Below are 24,070 nucleotides of genomic sequence, written 5' to 3' on the forward strand. Positions count from 1 at the left end.
GGATGGGAGAAAAGGAGAAAAACCTGGCCCAGAAAAAAAGCAAATATAAAGCACTTTTTTTTTCTTTTTTTTTTTTAGGTGAAAGCAATTAGTGCTGTTAATCTCTTTATTCTGGTGAAAGGTATGGCAGGTTAATTACAGGAATGAGCCAATCTGGTACACTGGGAATTATGAGAAAAAGACCCCTTTTAGAGGCTGGGGACAGCTTCATAAGAACAGAGCTGTCCAGTAGAAAATAGAATGCTAGCCACATATATAATTTTAAATATTTTAGTAAGCATATTTAAAAAGTAAGAAGAAACAGGTGAATTAAAGTCATATAGTTAGTTTACCTCAATATATTCAAATATTATCATTTCAAAATGAGACAAGCCACATTTCAAATGCTCAGTAGTCGCCTGCAGCTAATGGCTACCACATTGCACAGCACATTTTCAGAGAACTAAACATGAAAGTATCTTTAATGAGAAAACTTCTGTGAGGATAAAACACAGTCTTTTTCCTTTTTTAATATTTTATTTACTTATCTATTTATTTATTTATTGAGAGCGTATGAATTGGGGGAGGGGCTGAGGGAGAGGGAGAGAGAGAATCTCAAGCAGACTCCATGCTGAGTACCTGGGGCCCGATGTGGGGCTTGATCTCTTGACCCAGAGATACCATCCTAGTGGAAATCAAGAGTCAGATGCCTAACCTACTGAGGTGTCCCCAAACAACATCTTTTTAAAAACTCAACAGTGTTACCTGTTTCAATGTATTTCTACCAAAACACAGACCATTTCTAAGTCATTAAAATCTAGAATAACATTTGAGAAAGAATCCAGGACTAGGTAATGAAGGGTAAAATAGGGATAGTAATACTCATAAAGACTGATGTTGCCCCTAAATGAGATGATATGTATGTTTTAAAAAATAGAACACTATGTGAATATACCTCTATGAGTAACATTCCTTTTATTTTATCAGAATATTGGTCCTGGGCTATGTAAACACTTCAAATATCTGTAGCGTTTATAGAATCATCTGTAGATGATTCTTTCCTTCCGATGTTTTTATGCTCTTTGCCTTTAAACCAATTATACATTTGGAAGCACTGAACACCAGGAACACATTCAAATTCCCAGAAATAATCAGTCTGATAAAGATTTGTAGCATTTTCTCCAGCCAATCAGGAAATATCTGAATGTGCACACATGGAAAATCTGAAGTCTTTCTGAATGTAGCTAAAAATGTTGGGGGAAGGCCAGGATTGGGGGGAGAAAAACACTGATGGTTTCTCAAGCCTTTTCTGGTCAAATATCTGATTTAAGGACACCGTATTCTGAGAGATAGAAGTACCTATAAATATATAAACATGGTTTTTTTTCCCTGCATCATGTCTGAGATTTCTGAATTTCTCTGTAATTACATTTAGCAGGAGAAAAACATCCACGGTTGTGCTGAGCAGCTCCCAGCAATCTGTCAGCTTTTCACAGCGTAGTAACCTACTGATCGTTGCCTCAGCCCTTCAATAAATACGTAGGCTGCGTGCGTGTGCGCCTAGAGAACTTCACAGGTTTCCATGGATACAGGAATTTTAGTGCTGAGGCGCATTTACTATCGCTTTTCTTGTCACCGAGAGTCCTGTAAACACTTGTGTTGTAAGATTTTGTGCAGAAATTTAGCATTTTACAGAGAACCAAGTCAGAATTACCTTTTCCCAGATGCATTGTAGGATTTTCCCTTACGGCAAAGTCCATGAAATCATTTATATTTGTGGTCTCTTTTTAGTGATGTGCTTTCATTTATTAGACTAATAAAAGACAATAAAGGCTTAACTACATTGTCAGTGTCACTTTTAAGTGGCAGATATTTACACTATGTAAATGTTACAATTAATAAATAAGACTACTGGCTCTGAATTTAAAATGGGAAGAGGCAAATAGGGAAAGTAGGAATAGGAATATTATGTATACATTGAGCCATTATTCTGCCTGAATATGGTGAAATTCAAGCATCATTTCCAAGGATATCCCGGTGTATCTATTGACCGAGCATAATTTGAATTTATTCTCTCTTACTCATATTAAGCTTTTTGAATATCTTAAAAGACCTTTCCACAGATCTATGAGAATGGCAGGATATGTGTTACTTTTCCTATTTCACACGTATAACTGAGGCTTAGAAGGCTTAAGGAACGTGTGCTAGCAAGTGTAAAACTGGGATTAGAACCCAAGACTCTTGACTCACTGTTCAGAGCTTTTCCATTGTTTTCTTTCTTGGATGGAATGCAGGCAACTTCTATAGAAAGCGTACCCCTTTCCTTCCTTCTGTGTTTCTGTGTGCCTCTGACCTGGGGCCTCATTAAATCACTCTTTTCTCCACCGATCCTCTTGGTGGCCCCAGAGACTTTGTTCAACCTGATTTACTGAGCTTAGTAATTTCAAAAGCACATGACCGTTCAGAAGTAGTAACCCTAGAGAGATCACATAGCCTGGATGTGCACAGCAGAAGGACTCTTCAGGGAAAGAGATTTCTAGATCTGATCATGCTGACTGAGGATGTACAAAGCAGACAGAATGAGAGGCTTGAGCACTCTGTAGAAAAATCTAGTCTGAACAGACATGAGCCCGGATATTGCAGTCAAGAAAAAAGCTTTTACTTTAATAACATGGATTTTGGGGTACAGAGGTGGGACTATTCGAGTGACTGTCTCAACTCTCACTTACTATGCTCATGTAGCCAGCAGACTCTGTCACCTCAGCAAATACCCGAGTTAAGGCCGGGAGATCTTCTTAAGACTGTTTTTTGCCCAAGGCTACATTCACCTCATTTTGTACAGGCCTTTTGTTTTTTTGGTGTTTTGCATGTGGGTGTCTTTCTAGTTTTGTTTCATTTTTGTTTTGCTTGTTTGTTTAATCTAGAAGGAAGACTTTGCTTTCACTGTCCAATATAAGAGAGAGTTTGGGTAGAGGAAGAATTCTCCAGTAAGAGGCCTGATCTTGGTCCAATCCCCATAGACATGGAGTAAGACGCTTTGTGGCTCAGGCCTCAAGGGCAACTTTCCAGGACCTGAGGAGTCATGGGTTTGTTGTGAGTATCAAATGAGACTATGGATATGAAAGTATTTACTGATGTGTGTGTGTGTGTGTGTGTGTGTGTGTGCATGTGTGTGTATGTGTAAATATCCACACACTAAAACGTTGTGTTGAGCACTCTGACATCACACAATACAAACTGGTTTTAGTTTCCATGTATTAATATGGCAAATAGTGGTTTGTTACATCACAGGCTTTTGCTAGAATGTGGACTTTATTCATTTAGCAACAAACATGACTAAATCACCTCCATTATAGTTATTTCAACGTGTTTCAACCCAGTTAGGCAACAACTGAGGGGGCCATGCACGTGGTGCTTCAGTTAACAGAATAACCAAAGTAATGGAAAATGGTGATTTGGTTGTAAGCTGACATCTGCTCCCATTCCATACCATGTGAAGCCCATGAGATCCCGGGATCACAGCTCTGGATTCAGATCAGCTTTGGTTGTAAGCTGACCTCTGCTCCCATTCCATACCATGTGAAGTCCATGAGATCCCGGGATCACAGCTCTGGATTCAGATCAGCTTTGGTTATAACTGCCCAAGGTTAACTCCTTATTCCTTCTGCCTAGAAATTTGAATTCTGTGCTGCTCCTCCATAGAGAACCACTGAGCGATTAACTATCACTCCTTCCTGTAAAAAGGAAGAGAGAACTCAGGGTTCTCCTGGACTACAAGGTTCTCTCTGTTTTCCCTGCAAATTTCACTTGGGCATCAAATTGAATTTACTCTGAACTGAATGCATTTTATCTACACCTGGCAGGGATCTAGAAGTAAAATTATAAGATTTATTTCATTTTAATTCTATTATGATGCATTTAATCACAAATACCCCCAAAAAGAAATGATAATTTATCATTTTGCCCTGACTGAGCATTCCTCCTTGGTTCACATTCATGAATCCATAATACAGAGAGGAGACGGGATGATTAAGTGTCCGATTAGAGAAAACAGATTAACCTGGCAAACATAATAAATTTAACTCATAAGTGGGATGGCTTTATAAATGCTCACAATAACTCTCCTGTAGAAAATCATGAACCACTTCCTTCAGTGATGACTCAATGGAAATAGTTGGGGAACATAAAGCAAATGCATGTTTATGGCTTTCTCTTACAGACATTCAATGGGTATTGAAAGGTATATCTGATTCAGCTTAGAACTCTAAAAATATATAAAAAAGGAAACATATAATAAAAATATAAGCTAAAAAAAAAAAAAAAAGCTACCCAAAGCTACAGCCTGTCAAGTGTTCTAGTTTCCTTTCCACTTTGCCGGTGATTATATCTAGATCCCTCATGCTTTCCATGTCTTTCTATGTTCTCTCTCTGTCTCCAAAGTTGCCAAAGCCAGACCTAGTTTCAAACCATGCAGGTTCACCCTTAATTTTCATAACAGAACCTGATTCCTTTATAAAGGCAGCTGCATCTTTACATAATTCTTATCCTACTGTGGCAAAACAGATAAAATTAGCAAGCTATTTCAGCCTTTGACTCCTCCCTTTTAGCTGTGATTCCATTTAAATCAGAGTAAAAATCTAGGTTATGACTTATTTGAAGGAAAGTCCTGTACAGAGCTCCAAAAAGTTCACTTAGCAGTCCACCAGGCTTTCCTTACTTAGCTGGCTAGTCTTCCTGGCCTCCCTTTTTTAGCAGTAAGAAAAGGGATACTCTTCATGCCCAGCTTTATTTTTAAACTTGCATGGCTTTATTCCTGGAAACCTCTGCTGACCTACCTGGCCTGAAAGAGAGTCAGTTAGGCCCTGCTCTGTCACATGCACCCAATTCATGCTGAATAAAGGACCTACAGAACCAGAACTTTGGCAGGGAAGGGCAGAAGAGGTGAGGGAGGGGCACACCGGCTGCTGGAGAAGGAGAGTGGCTTGTCTTTAAGGAAGGCCCCATCCCATCAGGAGCCAGGTAAATTTGCACTGGGAGAAACTAGTACCTGGCTGCGGAGGGGTTGGCAGGCCCTCCTCTCTCCTTTCTCCTTCTTCTCCTCTTCCCATTCTAAAGCTGATCTTAGGTTAGAGGGTGGTGATACGTAGGGGTCCAAAGGGAGCGGGGTCCATGTGTGTCCTCATAGCCCTTAGGCTCTGGATCAGGCTCCCAAGCTCTCATCCAGTAGGGGTGTGTGTCTTTGGAAGCAGGGAAATTTTCTAAGGCCACGCCCTCCTTCCACTTCTGAGTTAAAGACCGAGCTGCTTTCCTGGGGGCACAGGCACTAAGGGTCCTTTCCTGGGTAAAGGAATCTGCGCAACTCTAGAAGGGTGTATACTTCTAGCGGTGCAGTGTGCATGCATGACGAGTGTACAAGAACATTTCCAGGTTCAACAAGACATTAATTTAGTAATTGCTGTGTCTAGCACAATCCTTGATACCATAAAAAATCTGATGCAAGAGTATCCCAGTGGCTAGGGGCCGGGGTGGGGAGGGCGGGGGGCCTCCCGGGAGAGTGGGGGGGGCTCCCTCATTGTTCAGGTTCCGCGCTGGGGCTGCGCTTTGACCGCTGGGTGTGCGCGTGTGTGCGTGCGTGTGTGTGCGTGCACGCGCACAGGGCAGGTGACTTGTTAGGGCTCCTCTGAGTGAGGAGTGTGAACCCCCGCGGCGCGGGCCAGTGCGGGAGCCCGCAAGAGTGAGCGGCTGCGTCAGTGGGCGCCGGGGCGCGCGGGGGAGCTGGCGTTGGGCTGGAGGGCGGCGCCGAGTGGTCGTGGGCAGCTGCGCCTTGACCTATCCCGAGGGTAGATGGAGTGGGCCGGTGGCCGCTAGCCAGAGGGACGGCAGCTGCGAGTCCAGGGCGACCCCAGGACCCCGACAGCTGCCACCAGCGGAAAAGACGCCCTCGGGCTTGAGCAAGGTGGGCTGGGGATGGTGGGGAGGACCTCTGGGTTCCCAGATAACCTTGTTTGCACCACCTGTCAGATGTGCAAAACTCAAAGGACCAGTAGAGAGCCTCCGTGCCCTTATTTGTTACAAATGGAAGCACCGACTCCACAGGGAGAGACTCAGTACCTAAGTCACACAGCCATTAAGTAGCAGAACAGGACTAGAAACTGGTCTTTCATAAGAAGTCTTTTGAAGCTATCGTCCTCACTGAACGAATACGGATAATAATACAAGTAATTGGTATTACGAAATATTAGATTTGGGGGATGGTGATATTACTTTGGCATTTGGGACTATTAATATGATTTATGTGTTGGAAAAACCCAACCACTCTGTCCTCCCTAGGCTGGGGCTTCTCATTCCCTCATTCATTAAATATTTGCTCAGCAGTCATTTGTGCTAGGCGCTCTGCTAGAAACTGAAGGTGTAGAGACAAACAAGAACCAACACTCCATACTGAGCGGAAGAGATTATTCCCCGGACACCAGTAACTGACGCAGGTGTGGGAAACACAATAGGCGTTAGATAACGCACCGTGGAAACTACCAAGGAGACATTTCTGGCTGATTGCCAGCAGACCTTGGGAAGGAGGAGGCATCTGACCTGGATCTCTAAGAGTGGGACTTTGGGGGGCATTTGGAAAGGGGCAGCGCATACCAGGTAGAAGGTTCAGTGTTAGCAACAAAATTCCAGGTGAGTGTGAGGAATAATGAATAGTTTGGTTTTCCTAGAACATGGGGATGAGCATATGCGGAAAGATGGGAAGTCAGTAGTGGGGAGCCTTGAAGGGATTCCAAGCAGTGGTTGAGTGAGGGTGGTTTATCTGGTGGGGAGGATGGTTCATCTCCTCAGCTATAGAGTGAAGATGTGGAACCAAAGTGCCTTGCAGCTCTGAGAGGTTGCGAAGTAGCTGTTCTGGGAATGTGGGGCTTCGTGGAACCATCTCAGTGTACTGGGACCATGGATGAAAAAATTCCACTGAAGTGGGAAAGGGTCCAAATCAAATTGGAAGATTGTTGGACTAAGGATGATCTGTGTCAGTGTTTCAGATTTCCAACAGCTTTGCATTTTGGGGAGGAGTTTGTGGGAAAAGTGCTCTTAGTATTCCTGTAACACAGGTGGCCTATGGACATGAGCAGCAGGTAATCAGCCTGTCTCTATCTGTTCAGGGGACAGTTGTATCTTTAGATGCACTGGGAGGGACCAACAAGGAGCTGTAAACAAGGTAGCCTGTTTTGGCAGTAGAAACGAGAAATTTCTTGTACAAAGGTTGCAGATTTACCTTCATGCCACTCTTTGTTATGAACTAGACAAACAATTCTGTGCAGATGAACTGTTAAAACAGTCTTTTTTATCTTAAAGGAGACACACAAAGATTGTAATAGAGGACTTTATAAATGGATCTTTCTTTTTTTTAAATTTTTAAAAAATTTTTATTTATTTATTTGACAGAGAGATCACAAGGAGACAGAGAGGCAGGCAGAGAGAAGAGAAAAGCAGGCCCTCTGCGGAGCAGAGAGCCCGATGTGGGGCTCGATAAGGCAGAGGCTTAACCCACTGAGCCACCCAGGCGCCCCATAAATGTATCTTTCATTAGTTCTGTGTTATCTCATGTTCATGAAGCACACTATTATTTTCGTGTGCCCAAATGAAATGGGTAGATGTGGTCCATGTAAATCAAGTTACCCAAGCAGACAGGTTATAGCCATTTGTCTAAGGTCTGAGTCTAGGCGCCTTTTAGATGCTTCTAGCCCTACCTTGACACCCCCCATGCAAGAGAAGATTAGGGATTCCCCAAGGTCCATTTCCCATTACTCTCTGGTTCTGCATGTAAATGTTTAAAAACTTTCTGTGTTGTTGATGAAATATATATTCCATGTGCTTTCACAGCTTCTCCATGTGATGGGCTTTTGAGAAGAGGGAAAATAAGAAATGTTTAGTAGCAGTTCCTTTGGTTAATGGTGTTAATCAATGGTATAAAGAAGGAACATGCAGGCTGGAATAAGAAGACAGACCTGGAACTGAATTCTCTCTCTGCCACTTACTATCTTTGTAATTTTAGGTCTGACAGATAACTCATCGGAGCCTCAGGTTCCTCATCTGTAAAATGGTGATCATAATAATCAGCTCCCAATGGCTAAGTGGCCCAGGAGTGTGCTAGAAGGGCTGCTGAAATACCAGCAATGGAGGCAGTACAGTGTAAATGAGCAGAAGCAGTTAGGATACGGAGCCGATCTTGGAAGGAGGCTAGTCTGAGTCCAGGTTGTGGGTTCTGCCCTTTCCCACTGTGTGACTTTGGGTAGGTTCCTGAACTGCTTGTGGACACCATAAGCCTCATCTTTAAAATGGGGGAAATAATTCTCTCTCGTTCATGGTGTTGATTTGAGGATTCCCCCTAGCACCACGCTGGGAAAACAGAAGGAGAGAACATCAGAGCTGAAAGGGACCTTACAAGGCCTTCTAGCCCTAATCACTCTCGCTTTCCACCACTACTGTGGAAATGCCATTTTTATCAACCCTGACTGTATTTAAACATGCCCAGTGACAGACTGCTATCTGCACAAGGTGCTCTGTGCCATTGTTGGACAACTTTCGATGAAGTTTTCCTCCTACACAGCTGAAATCTCCCTCGATATAACTTCCACATATTTGTCCTCTCCTATGTCCTATATTTAAAAAAAAAAGCATTGGTCTCTTTTCTCACTAATATTTTTGTTTTTAGGTAATTCTTGATCCACATGTAATTGTAAGAAATAACACAGAGCGATCCTTTGCACCTTTCCCCAGTTTCCCCCAGTGGTAACGTCTTGCAAACTGCAGTGCGATATCACAGACAGTTTATTGCTTTGATGTGATCAAGAGGCAAAACATTTCCATCATCTCTAGAATCTCTCAGGTTGCCCTTTTATAGCGACACTCTCCTCCCTCTCACCACTTCCTTAACCCCCGGCAACCACTATTTCTTCTCTCTTTCTCTGATTTTGTCATTTCAAGAATATTCTATAGATAGAATCATACGGTATCACACTTTCTGGCATTGGTTTTTTTCACTCAGCATAATTCTTTGCAGATTCACTCAGGTTGCCGCACGTATCAGTGGTTTGTTTCTTTTTCTTCCTTAGCAGTATTTCATGCTATGGCTGTACCGCAATTTATTTACCCATTGAAGGTCTCCTGGGCTGTTTCCAGTTTGGGGCTATTACAAATAAGCTGCCCTAAACACTCATGTATAGGTTTTTGTGTAAATATAAGTCTTCATTGTCTTCAGTCTCTGGGGTAAATGTCTAGCAGTACATCTCTGGATCATATGGCAGTTACAAGTTTTTAAAGAAATTGCTTCAAGAATGGCTATGCCGTTTTATGTTCTCACCAGCAAATGAGTGATAGAGTTGCTGTGCATCCTTGTTGGCATTTTCTGTTGTCAGTATTTTTAATTTTTGTTATTGGGGTAAGTGTGTGATGTTATCCTATTGTGGTTTTAATCTGCATTTCCCAAGTGGCTAATGATGTTTAACATGGCTTACTTGACATCTGAGTCTCTTCTCTGGTGAAATGTCTTTGTGTCTCGTAGTCAGGTTCTAATTGCATTCCGTGCTCTCTCACTCTTGAGTTTTGAGAGTTCTTTCTATGTTCTCAGTAGTCGTCCTTTCTTAGTTATGGGATTTGCAAATATTTTCTCCCATTCTGTAATTTGTCTTCTTGAGCTTTTAACAGGGTCTTCTTCAGTGCAAAATTCTAAATTTTGAGGACGTCAATTTGCCAATTTTTCCTTGTATGGATAGTACTTTTGGTATCAAGACTAAGAACCCATCTACCCTAGATCCTGGAGAATTTATTTTATGTGCTTTCTCCTCTATGTTTTATAGTTTTACATTTAATTCCATGATCCATTTTGAAATATTTTTTGTATAAGGTGTGAGACTTGGGTAGAGGTTTGTATTTATTTTTTTTTGTCTGTTTTTTTTTTAACATTATTTATTTATTTGACAGAGAGAATGAGAGAGAGAGAGAGAGATCACAAGTAGGCAGAGAGGTAGGCAGAGAGATGGGGGGAAGCAGGCTCCCCACTGAGCAGAGAGCCCGATGTGGGGCTTGATCCGAGGACCCTGAGATCATGACCTGAGCTGAAGGCAGAGGCTTAACCCACTGAGCCACCCAGGCGCCCCCTGTTTTTTTTTTTTTTTTAATGAGTATTCAATTGCTCTCCCACCATTTCTTGAAAATCTTTTGTAAAATAGCATATGACCTTTGGTGAGTCAAAGTGTCCACCTGTTACTAGTTCCCCTATCTTGAAAATGAGGGGCTGTTCTAGAACTAGATGGGTGTTATTCAAGCTCCATTCCTAGAATTTCTGGGGCCCCAGAGAACCTCAGTAGCAGCAGCAATGAGAAGCAGATGGGACTCTCATGCTCCTTCCTGACTTCATCCAGGATAGAGGTACTTTTGTGTTTTATATTTTTGTGGGTCCCTCTGATATTTGATTTAATTCGGGGCCCTGCTGCTAAAAACAAGTTTGGAGAGCAGTGGATTATGTAATGTCTGATGTACCTTTCTGCAATAAATTGCTGTGTTTCTAAGCACTTACTGTTGGAACTCACTTTCCCCTTACATATTAGCTTCCAATCTCCTCCCTTAGTTTCTTGAGTGGCTACTCATATGAAATGTTTTCCTTGTTATCCCACCATCCTTCAATATATATAAATGATAGGGTTCGTGAAATCAATTAACTTACATTTCATAAATCAGTTTACAAACTATGTGTCAGAATTGAAAATGTGTTAAATATATTAAAATTGTGCAGTGGAATCATCCATTTCATGGAATTATTGTGGCTGAAAGGATAAGGAGCTCAAATCACACAAAAGCCATGAGCTACTTACTCAACATTTACACACAGCCACCTCTGTGGCTTACCATCTACCTGTCTAGCTTTGGCTAGTCCACAAAGCCTGGTTACAGTAGCTCACCACCACTGCTCCAGCATTGGGAACCATTTTGTACCCATATAGCCATACAGCCACATTTTTCATTTTCAATACAATTCTCAATAAATTACACGAGATGTTCAACTCTTGATTATAAAATAGGCTTTGTGGTAGATGATTTTGCCAACTGTAGGCTTATGGAAGTGTTCTGAGCATGTAGAAGGTAGGCTAGGCTAAGTTATGGAGTTTGGTGGGTTAGATAAAGAAAATGCATTTTGACCTATGGTATTTTCAACTAACAATGGGTTTCCTGGGATATAACCCCAATATAAGTGATCTGTACGAAGGTTTCAAGGAGTATTTTCCAGAAGTTGGCATTAGCTGTTGTATATTTTTTTCCCTGCAAAATGTGATGGCAACATAATAAGCTCAAATAGTTGTTTAAAAAGTTAAATAGGGTTAATGGAGATAGTGCATTTGAAAAAAAAAATGTTACACTACAAAGTGCTCTGTGTTCAAAGGATGATTATTGTTGTGCACTTGGCTGGGTCCCTGAATTCTAGTAGGCAGCTGGGTGTGTTTGCTGAATCTTATTCATGGGAAATGTGTTTGTTTATTTCATAGTATATGATCTATTTTTCCTTTTAGTGCCCATGTGGCCAAATTCTGAACTCCATCTTAATAAGACTCAAACATATTTGACAGAGCGGTTAGACTTAATGGTTTCCATAAAGTTGTTTTCATAGTTATTTTTCAACAGATGGACAGCTTACATTTGGCGGGATTTCTGTGACAGTGTGATGATTGAAGTTTTCAACAGATGGCACACAAATACTTGGGAAAACACCCTCCCAATATGAAGTGTTGTAAAAAAGACTTTTAGAGTGCCAGAAAAATGATAGTCTGTATTCCCAAGTCCTTAGCCTATGCTATTATGATTATAACTTAGATGGTTTGGAAATTTCCCTTTCTGGCACTTGGATTTATTTTGTTAATGAGCATACATATCTATATTAGAGTGAGAGATGATGAGAATCTGATGTCAATTGAAGATTCAACACGGATACAGCACTAAATCTCCTTTTGAGTATTGATGAATGTCTCTTAACTTCCGCCTGCTGAGTCATTCTACTTCCATGCCATACATACATAGGAAATGTAACCTCCCATAAAAATCAACCATCAGGGATTTCTATGTTCTTTCTGAAAAGTATTGATTAAAAAAAAAAAATCTTCACCAAACTCAGAATTTTCAGACATATTCATCAACATGGTGAACTCCCCAACCTTTCAAGTTGTCTCACTTCTACGATGGCTACTTTACACTGTTTTTGGAATCAGTAAGTAAGGAATCAGACAGTGAGTGAAGCAGTAGGGGAGTGGTGGAAATAGGTGGGGATATTCGTGGTTGTCATATGACACGGAGCATTTACTGATTATTTAGTGGGTAGAGACTGAAGTGCCTAGTCCTGCATGATACAGTTTGGCACAAGGAAGCAATGTTCTGTTTCTTACAGTATGACTGAATATCTGGCTGGCCACTCATCTGAGCCTGGAACTTATCTCTGGTTAAGTTAAATGATAGAGTAAGTTTTGCAATATAAGGTATGTTTTTGCACAGAATATCAGTATCCACCCATGCCCTGTTCTTTGATTTTACTAGGCTGGTATATGAAAGGCGGAAAGACTTCGCATCTTCTGCTTCTGAATGTTGACCTTTTTCATGCTAAGTAAGTACAAGCATATGGATACTTTATTATGGGTTTTGGTACAGTCACAGACTGAGTGTTTACATAAAACAGATGTTATTATAAATTAAATTCCCCTTTCTATTCCAAATAGGACATCCTATTAATACTTTGGAAATTTTGTATGTAGGTAAATTATCCTATCTATGAATTTCTGGATTTAAAGAGGGAACTATAAAATGCTTACTATTGTAAAGGAGCCCTGGGATTGACCAGGATGAGAAGCATTGCTATAGAAAATTAAGCAATTAGCAAACAAAATTCTTTCTCACATCTTTTTCAACTGTATGCATATAATAGAGTGTTGGAATCATTCAAAGAAAAGGACAGTGGCGTGAGTTTAAGTCTTTAATAAGGAATGCAATCCCAATAATTTCTGTGTGTCTATACTTCTATGAAAGTCTTAAACGAATTTTCTTTTGGCAAGTCATGTCAGCTAGATCTCCTCTGTGTCTATCATTTCAGATGGCGTTTAATGATTGTTTTAGTTTGAGCTATCCTGGTAACCCCCAGCCAGGGGACTTGATTGAAGTATTTCGTTCTGGCTATCAGCACTGGGCACTGTACTTGGGTGATGGTTATGTTATCAACATAGCACCTCTAGGTAAGGTTTGTTTACAGCAACTCCTAAGAGCTTTTGAGTTTTCTTGTTATAAGGAGGAATCATGAATGAATTCATGAAATAAAATAGAAACAAAATATAGAAAGTAGATAAACCTATCTGAAACAGGTTTAGAGAAGGACATACTAAGACCAAACTGGGACTGGATAAATCACAAAGACCAATTAACATAAGATTTAAAACCTCTGGATTGGAAAAAAAAAATGAAAAAGTAAATAATCCACTGGGGAAAATATTTGTCACAAACATGGTAAGAATCATTGTCTTTATATATCACACAAATTATATCAATTCATTCAGCATTTATTTATAGATTACTCAGCATATGCCAAATGCTATTCTAGATGCTGTGGATACATAAACATCAAAATCCCAACAAACAACTGGGTAAGGAACTATGAACAGTTTATAGGAAAAGAATACCAGAAGCCAATACCTATCTTTAAAGGTAGTAATCTAGAAATTGTATAATAAAATAATAGATTTTATGACTATCACATTAGCAAAGATTTTAAAATGATAATAGTGTGGATAAGGCTATAAGGAAATAAAAACAAGGATATTGTTTCAAGAAATGAAAGTTGCTAACATCGTTCCTGAAAGCAATTTAACTGTATGTATTAAAAGTCTTTTTAAAAAGATTTTATTTATTTGACAGAGAGAGACATAGCGAGAAAAGGAACACAAGTGGTGGGGGGTGGAGGGGAGGTGGGTGGGAGGGGGAGAAGCAGGCTTCCTGAGCATCGGGGAGCCCGATGTGTGCATCTGGATCCCAGGACCCTGGGATCATGACCTGAGCTGAAGGCAGAGGCTTTAACCCACTGAGCCACCCAGGCGTTCCTATGTATTAAAAGTCTTAAAAGAGTTCATATATTCTGCCCCTGTAATTGTACTTCCATGATTTTATTCTTCAGAAATATTTATAGAAATGTGGAATAACATTCCTTATAAGAGTGTTTACTTTTACCTCATTTATAACAGTTTAAAAAATAGATAATAGCAAAATAACAAATGTTGGTGAGGATGTGGAGAAAAAGGGAACCCTCTAGCACTGTTGGTGGGAATGCAAACTGGTGCAGCCACTTTGTAGAAAACAATATGGATGTTCCTCAAAAAATTAAAAATAGAAAGTCCTATGATCCAGTAATTCCACTATTGGATATTTACCTAAAGAAAATGAAAACACTAATTTGAAATGATATATGTACCCCTATGTTTATTGCAGCATTATTTACGATGGCTAACATGTGGGAAACAATCTAGGTGTCCATCCATAGATGAATGGATAAAGAAGATGTGGTATATAAATAATGGAATATTACTCAGCCATGAAAAAGAATGAGTTCTTGCCATTTGCAACAACATGAATGCACCTAGAGGGTATTGTGCTAAGTGAAATAAGTCAGACAGAGAGAGACAAATACCATATGATTTCACTTACATATGGAATCTAACACACACACACACACACACACACACACACACACACAAGTGAACAAACAAGCCAGAAACAGACTCGTAAATATAGAGAGCAAATGGGTGGTTACCAGAGGGGAGAGGATAGGGGAATGGATGAAATATGTGGAGGAGACTAAGAGACACAAAAAAAGAAATTCTCAGTTGCTTAATGTTCAGTAGGGAACTAGTTAAATGAATTATGACTTTGCCACAGAATATTAGATATATGACATATCTAATATTTGACATATTAGATATGTCAAACATATTCTATGTTTGACAGAATTCTTTAGTTGCAAGTAACAGAAAACAAACAAATTAGGTTGAGCAAAAAGGCAAATTCATTGCTTCACTGAGGGGAACTACAAAAAGGGTGAAGATGGTACTGGACTCAGGGATGCTTGGATGAAGGGGATTGAACATGATTATCAAGCCTCATATCTGCATTTTCTTTCTGTATATTGTCTTAATACTCCCAGTCTATGTCTCTCTAGGAAGCTGAACTAATTGACCGTCAGTATCCTTAGGCTCTCATTCTTACAGTCCTGTGACCCAATAGAAGAGAGCTAATCCCTTCCTGTTCTAGTAAGAACTAGCATGGAGAATAATCCTAGTTCATATAGTGTGGATCCCATGCCCATCACTGGACCATCCCTGTGCCCAGGAGAATGAGATACTATAACTGACCCATACAAAACCTTTTCCAGAAAGAAAGAGTCAGTTGTGGGATGGGGTGCTAGATAGGCCAAAACAACAGCTACTATAATGGCCATTAAAAAATCATATTTCTGGCCATGTTTAATTGCATGAGATAATCTTGCATGATATTTATTTGAAAATTCCAGATTTAAAATGTAGTATGTAATGTGATACCTAGTTTGCAAAGAAATAATATATACACATGTGAATGCACACATATACACACATCTGTATTCATGTGTTAATAAGACATAATAGAAGTACATCAAAATAATAACAGTTATTTCTGGGTGGGTAGATAATGGGTGATTTATATCTACATGTTTATGTAGGTTTTTTTTGTATTTCCTAAATGCTTAGAAATAAGCACAAATCGTTTCTTAAGAAAAAATATATGCAATTAAATAGACTGGGACATGATACCTTTAGAAAAAGTGTTAGTAATCCTAGTCTTACTATCTTGAAAACACCTGAGAATTTTTAATGAAGTGGTTTTTGCAACATTTTGAGATATTTGCCTCTTGTTCTAGAGTATTGAAAATAGAAATGGCAAATAAAATAACATATATGATAAAGAGCCATTAGTTTCTGCAGAGTCTGGTGATTACCATTAAGCAATGTTAAATTATTTCTGCAGTTTTCACATCTGGAAAATAATAAAGAGATTTTCCTGTTCTTTCTTTATTTTCACGCAGTAAGCTCCATATTACTGTGGTTGTAGCATGGAGCTTTGATCATGGATACTGAAATCCAATTCCTGGTTCTGTTGTTAACTACTCACATCATATTTTGCAAGCCAGTTTATCTCTCCACACTTCAATATCCTCACCTGTAAATGGATTGCAACAGACTAGTTTTTTTTTAAATTTTAGGAATTCTAACTAGGAGATACAGGCTTTAAGAACTTGTAATGTATAAGGACTTTCAATGTGTAAGATAGTAACTGGAAATGCTGCTTGAAGAAAAGGAGCTTGGAAGGTAGGAAAAAAGAGAAGTAGAAAAAGGAAGAGTGTCTAACCACCAGTTATATGGAGATCCCCTCCCCCCATCCATGATTTACTTGAACAAATAGCCAAGCATAGCAGTCTCAGGCAGATGGAGAGGGACCAGGGCCTGGTGTTAGAGCTGAACACTGAGCAATCATCTGTCCAGGCTGATACTGACAGTAGCAGACCAGGAGACAATGGTCCCTGGAAGTCTAGGCAGATGCTTGCCAAATAAGGCAGCTAAAATGGAGTGGCAGGGGATGGGGCACATAACAGGTGGGTGGGTAGGGCATAGCCTAGGGCCACATCTATTGGGCAGCACCTACTAGGTTAGGTTCAGTTTCAGGACCTAGTTTCTTGGTCGAAAGAAACTGGCAAGACAAAAGCAGGGCCCCAGTTGATCCTCTCTGACCCTTTAGAGGACTGAGGTATCATGCAGGTTTCAAATTGTACCATGCAGATTTCAAGCCAAGTTGAAAGGACAAGTGTAAAAGGCAGAAGAAGGGGTAAGGAGCACAGCTTCGAGACTAGGATGAACTCACTGATCCTAATACACAACTGCTGAGCTCCAGAGATACTAGTTTGGAAGGTTCAGATGCTGAAAAAGAGCATGTTTTATAGAAAAAAGTAGACAGTGGTCTTAGATGTACTGTGCTAAGAACATATACCAAGATCTCGAACAATAATGCCAATGATAGAGATCTTATTCCTCAAGAATGGGTAGTTTTCTCACCCAATCTGCTCTATGGGCAGATACAAATATTCAGAGAGTTTCCTTATATTCCACTCATATTGTACTGTTACCGATAAACTTACAGAATGAGTTGTTCAGTCTGGCAAGATTAAGTGGCCTCTGGTTTGGTGGTAAGTTAGGAACAGAGCTTCCTTCCTTCAGGGGCTTCAGTGACTCCATCAGTTCCAAAAGTGTGGCACTGTAATTATATGGCATTGGATTTCACTGGGTTGTATCACTTGATCTTGCTAACTAGAATTCTCCTTATAGAGGATGGCATTTCTTCCTCATTTACGAGCGCCAAGTCTATATTCAGCAGGAAAGCCCTGGTGAAGATGCAGCTGCTGAGGGATGTTGTGGGAAAGGACACATACAGAATAAACAATAAATATGATGGGACCTACTCCCCTCTCCCCGTGGAAGAAGTCATGCAACGGTCAGAGATGGTTATTGGACAGGAGGTGGAATATGACATACTTGTCAACAACTGTGAGCATTTTGTGACTTTGCTTCGCTATGGAGAAGGAGTTTCAGATCAGGTGAGTTTCCTTTAGAAGATACATAAAAAAGGTTCTTACGTTGGAAAAATAATAACTACTGACTGTAAGACTCCCAGGCAGCAAACAAAAGGAAAAGGACAAGAAAATATGAGAATTCCAAAGGATAAAGGAAGGAATCTAGTTGACCAAGGTCATGTAGCAAGTTAATGGCCAAATTAAAGCTTGAATGTGGACATCATGAATTTGGGGCTGGGAGGAACTTGAAGCAGAATCAAGACCATAGCTTTTCTGTCAGTCCTATTATCCTCTGTCCTTCAGGGTTTTGTTTTGTTCTATTTTCCCATTTCCCTGTCATACAGCAGTTTCAAATCAGTAACCTCATGCACTGAAAAGAACATTCTGAAAAGAATGTTGACATTTTTAAGTGGGAGATCATTTGCCAAAAACATAGATGGTAACTCTGGGATTCTTTTCCCTTAGCTGAGAGAGGCCAACTAATGACAGACATATTTTGGTGGATTTGAAAATGGTTTCTGTCTCCTTGCAATGCCAGTTTCAGAGGAATTGTGTGCTTTTAAGCAGCTCCTTTGATTCATTGAGATTTTGGATAATTTTTTTAAAATGGATCAATTATTTTTAAAATAGCATGCAATGTTGCCATTTCTCACACTATTTTGTAGCATAGCAGATTCCTAACTAAAAGCATGCTTGATTCATTTGCCTTCTTTTTTCCTATCATACCACCAATCCAATTCCAACATGGATGTTTTAAGCTAAAGATTTATTAAAGTGATATAAGAGAATGAATAAAGGTTCCCAGTATCTTGAAACTGTTGAATCTGTTATATAAAAGTCTATTCTAAGGAATGAGTTTACAATTCTTCTCATGGAAGCTTGGGAAGATAGGAGAGGGAACATTATGAAAGGATACATTTGTTTTCATTGGGAAATAATTTAATTGGAAACTCATTTTTATTAGGAAATGCATTAACATAATGAATGTTCTATTCACATATAACAATAAATTGCTTCTGAACCAGAACACAGAGGATATCCACACAAATTCCTGCTCACCTTCGCATTGAAAACTAGTGATATAGCTGGAAATGCAGTCCATCCCTCTCCTTTGCAAATGATAAAGTTGTCTGCTGTGTTCAACAAGCAATTTTTTTAATGTGGCTTTTAAAAAAAAAAAAAGGATTAATACCACCTTTTTGCTTTGACTCTAATTTACAATCCCTCATCTTTTCACCTTTCATACCCAGAATCAACTCAGGAAAATTAATCATTCCTCAACAACTAGAATGGTTCTCTAACAGGTTCTGTTGAAGACAGTGCTGTGACAGCCTTAAGAAGCCATCTAAACTTTGGAATTCTGCTGACCGGAGCTAGACCAACTTCTTCCCCAGGGGTTAGCTGGGTGGTTTTGGGAACATTGTTTATCAGTTTCCTAATCTATAAACTGAGGTTGTTTGGAGGATTATAGGAGATATTTGAAGTCTGTTAGCACAATGTATTACATATTATTCATCACCAAACCAGCAAAACTTGGATGAATATTTTTAATCACAATATTTTAAAAAATTTATATATCTTTGTTGGTACTCTTCAATAAAATGTTGACCTGATAGAAACTATAGCACTTGTATTATTATTTTCATAACTATCAATAATTAGTAGTATTATTACTAATAATAGCTAATATTGGATTCATTTTTGGATCTCCTCAGGGCTTTGGGGTCTTGAGCTTAGAACTGTTTTTTGGGGGGGGATGGCTGTGTGTTTATCCCAATTTAAAAAACTGCAAATGCATTTAAAAAGATTAGAAAGGTGGAAGGATTGTAGCCCCATTTTTGTCTTCTTTGTGTTTGTCTGTATTCAAAAAAACAGTAATAGACTTTATTTTTTAGAGCAGTATATAGTTCACAGCAAAATTGAACTAGAAGTTTAGAGAGTTCCCTCAAAGCCCTCCCCGTTAGCCATGTACACAGCCTTCCCCACTATTAACAGTCCACATCAGTGTAGTATACTTGTTACAAAAGATGAACCAACACTGACATGTTACCCATTAGAGTACATAGTGATGAAAGCTGGAATATGTCACCTCAAAATATGTGGCATAAGGATTATTTTGAGCTGAAAGCAGTTGAGAAGCAGACCGTAAAAGTTGGACATACATTTTCAAAGGTGTCCCTCTGCCCTTCTCTAGCAGGAAGGACAAAAGTTAATCATCCAGGACAACTGGTGGTTATCATTAAGACTCTTACCAGCCTGGAGAGGACACCAGAGGAATCTAAATGACAACCTTAACTAACTAGATTTTGTCATAAGTTTCTCATATATTTACCTTCCCATGGTCTGCTGCTCTGGGAAGCCTAAAACTGCTTTCTTTTGTCCTGTCATTACTCTACAAACCTACTGTTCTTTTTTGAAGATGCCATATAAGCCTGAATTCTACTCCACCTCTTTGAGATACTCTTCCCTGAGTTTCTCCCATGTATATATGAGATGAATATGTTAGTAAACTTGTTGGTTTTCTTTTGTAAAGTTGTCTTTTGTTAATAAGGTTTAGCTGAGAAACTAAGGTGGATACAGGAAAAGGTTTTGCCTCTCCTAAAATAGTTTACATTAGGGTTCACTCTCAGTGTTGTACATTCTATAAATTTTGACAGATGTATAGTGACGTATATATATACATCACTATAGTTTCATACAGAATAATTTCCCTGCCTTAAAATTCCTCTATCTTCCACTTGAGTATTCATCTTTCCTTCACTCTAAACCTCTGGCAACAATTGAGCAGTATGCATACTAAGCAACATTCATGTAAAATTCCTCCATCTATTTTCATGGTTTGGTAGCTCACTTTTCTTTATCACTCAATAACATTCCATTGTCTGGATATACATTCACCTACTAAAAAACATCTTGGTTGATTTCAGGCTTTGGTAATCGTGACTAAAACTACTAGAAACATTTGTGTGCAGGTTTTCATGTGGATATGAATTTTCAGCTCCTTTCAGTAAATACCAAGGAGCATGATTACTGGATTGTATGGTAAGAGGATGTTTAGTTTTGTAAGAAACCACCAAAGTGTCTTACAAAGTGGCTCTACCCTTTTGCATTCCCACCAACAGTAAATGAGAGTTCCTGTTTTTCCACATCGTCTTTAGGATTTGGAGTTGTGATCATTTTAGGTTTTAGCCATTCTGCTAGGTACAGAGTGGTATCTCATTGTCTTAATTTGCAATTCCCTAAATCTGTGAAGTTAAGCATCCTTTCATGTGCTTCTTTGTCACCTGCATATCATATTTGATGATGTTTCCTTTGAGATCTTTTGTCAATTATAGATTTTTAAATTGGGTTCCTTGCTCATTTTCTTTTTGTTGAGTTTTAAGAGCTTTTTGCATATTTTGAATAACAGTTCTTTACCAGATCTGTCTTTGGAAACGTTTTTTTTCTAGTCTGTGGCTTGCCTTTAAAAAAATTCTTAAATAGACATTTGCCACTGTTACAGTCTTTTATTTATTTATTTATTTATTTATTTATTTATTTTTTAAAGATTTTATTTATTTATTGGACAGACAGGGATCACAAGTAGGCAGAGAGGCAGGCAGAGAGAGAGGTGGAGGCAGGCTCCCTGCTGAGCAGAGAGCCCAATGCGGGGCTCGATCCCAGGACTCTGGGATCAAGACCCAAGCCGAAGGCAGAGGCCTAACCCACTAAGCCACCCAAGCGCCCCACCACTGTTACAGTCTTAACAAGGTATTAAAATGTGCCTGCCTTTGTGGAAGATGGCAGCGCCCTTGAATAGGCCTGGACAAGCTGAACTGTGATACAGTCTGACTGTGCTTCAGTGCATAGCACTGTGGCCTTCGTCTCAGGGGAAGAGGAATTTTGATAAGCCCTGAAGTCATCTGTGACCCAGCTACACTATGTCAGGACACAGCACTCCAGATTCAGCTAATGTTTCATTGGTCATGTATAGATCCTCGGAATATGGCCTTTATTCTTTATGAACCCTGTAAAGGATAAAATGTGAAAAGTCAGCTTAAGTGATTTTATAATCCTAAATTGTAAAATAAAAGCTCTAGTTCACTGAGAACATTCTGGGATGTTATATTCTTGCAGGTCAAATCCCATTACACATAACTCCAAGAGATTATCCAAATTACTCAGAATTTTGCCATCTGGACTATAACTTGAAATAAGTGTTTGGGATTTGGGAAACTGCCTACACTGTAGGAAGTAGCTTCCTTGTCATGGTATCTGGCCTATGTGCTCTCAGGGGGTTTTGGTTTAGGATCACATTGCTCTCCCCAGACCTCTTAGATCTGTGGGATTTCTCTCGCCTCTTATGTTTCAAGCGGCTGAAGGAGACACAGTGAATTAGGTCTGCATTTAGCTGGGACCACCCTACCCATAGGCCTCTGCCACCTCCCCAGGCTATCTTTTGACTCCTCTTTCTAAAGGCACCAATTGCAACTTCTTATTTGTTTATTACCTTCCACACTTCCCCATCTCAAAACTTCCTGGGATCTCAGTATGTGCCTGAAATTAAATGAGGGTTAGGCTTGATTTATAATCCTTGATTCTTGTCTGATTACTGATTTTTCCCCTCTTTGGAATATTGTCCTTTATCTCGTATCTTCCTGTCCCTTTGGCTCTCCATGTGCCAAGTGGGTAGCTCTATGCTGTGGCAAATTCTGACTCTTCCCTGGGAAATAACTTAGGTGGTGACTCATTAAAATGTATGAATAAAATAATCAACCAAACAGAATTAGAATTGTAAACTAAATTGGATTTGTCAGTTGTTTGCCAATGCCATTCTCCCTGGCAACTGAGGATGGTGGCAGAGCAGGGAGCTACAATGACAGGCCTTGTCCCTAGAGACCACAGGATGGTATAACGTGTTTCTTTCTTGGCCAGGCCCTTGTGGTCTATTTCCAACAGGGAAGCTATAGTTGGGGAGGTAGCACTGTGTAGCAGTCTTGTGGGAATGGCAACCTATGTGGGGAAGGCCTGTGGGTTAGACAGAAGGAGTGCTCAAATGTGAGCTGGGTCAGGATTTCCAGTATTTGGGTTGGTCCCTAGAGTCATTTGGGAGAAATGTTTTGTTTTATTTGAAAGCCCGATTCTTAAATCCCAAAGAACAACTGTTGTTTTCAAAATACCTGATGACTCTGAAGCATCTGAATGTGACCTTTGGGTCATAAAATTGCACTCAAACTCATACAGATGGAAGGCAATATTAGCTGAGTGCCATGAAAACCATGAATATTCATTAGATCCCTCATCATGATGATTAATATCCTTAAAGCTATAAATGTCTGAACTCCTTTATGGACAATTGAGCTTGAGAGTGGTTTATTTTAGTTTGTCTACATGAGAAATTAATTTTTGACACAATAGTTAACATCATTATTGACTTCTTTGGAAGTTTGTTTATCAAAATAGAAATTGTATCTACCAAATAAGAGCTTATAGGTATTTAGCTTAGATGACATCTCTGAATTATTTTGCTAGTAGACATTCTCAAGTCAGAAAACACACACACACTCAGATTTTCACCCTGGTATAGACCCAACCAACCTGTATGTGTTTAGGAGATAATGATTGTTTAGAGGCAATTGGTTCACGACTCAACCTATTTCTAAACATCATGGTGGAATGACCTCAGGCAAATCACTTAACTTACCAAGCTTTGCAAAACAGGAGTACTACTACCTCCCAGATGTACTACCATGTTTATAAGGAATTGTGCCATGATGAGTTATAAATTGTTGGGGACCACAAAAATATGAAGAATATATACATATGTGTATTTAACTATATCTTTGTCATAATTATAAAAATCATAAATTTATGTGTTCATACACAGTTAAATTTTACATGAAGCTTTAAATTTATCCTTTGTACATTAAAAAGGTCTTCATTTTAAGAACAAGCTAAAGTTTGGGTTTAGGACAGAGATGCCTTTAGAATAAGATTTGTTTTTTGTTTGTTTCTCATTTCTTTATAGGCCAATCAAGCAATAAGTACCATTGGGTTTGTGGCAGCTGCTGCTGGTGCCTTCTCACTCCTGGGTTTGTTTCCAAAAAGACAAAGAGCAAAATACTATTAACAATTTACTGAAGAGATATTGGAGCTGAAGGAATTTGTGAGGAGGGGAAAAAAAAACCTGGGATGAATACTTATTTTCAATGCATCATTATTGTTCCAAATTCCAGTGATGGATGGCAGGCTCTTTAATAAATTGCTTACTGATATTATCTCATCATTGAGCCATGGAAATTTTTTTCCCTACTAGCAAAGATTTGCTGTGGCAGCTTGAACAAGAAGCAGTAGCCTTTTGAGCAAGCCAGCAGCGGATCTTAACAAAATCACATCATATTTTATCTTCTACCATAAATGTTGTTTTCCTTTTTCCTGAGG

General features: G+C 39.4%; 1 protein-coding gene across 1 annotated transcript; it reads left to right on the forward strand.

Moving 5' to 3' along the window:
• Positions 1-4,788: 4,788 nt before the first annotated feature.
• LOC116862609 (phospholipase A and acyltransferase 1-like) lies at positions 4,789-23,912 on the forward strand. The gene is made up of 5 exons (XM_032849968.1): positions 4,789-4,998; positions 12,553-12,619; positions 13,103-13,241; positions 17,406-17,674; positions 23,658-23,912. The coding sequence occupies exons 3-5, from the start codon at positions 13,103-13,105 to the stop codon at positions 23,757-23,759; spliced, it is 510 nt and encodes a 169-aa protein (XP_032705859.1). The 5' UTR covers positions 4,789-4,998; positions 12,553-12,619; the 3' UTR covers positions 23,760-23,912.
• The last annotated feature ends 158 nt before the right edge of the window (positions 23,913-24,070 follow it).

The sequence above is a fragment of the Lontra canadensis genome, unplaced genomic scaffold (genome assembly GCF_010015895.1).
Source record: "Lontra canadensis isolate GAN:19392208 unplaced genomic scaffold, GSC_riverotter_1.0 scaffold273, whole genome shotgun sequence".
Lineage (NCBI taxonomy): Eukaryota > Metazoa > Chordata > Mammalia > Carnivora > Mustelidae > Lontra > Lontra canadensis.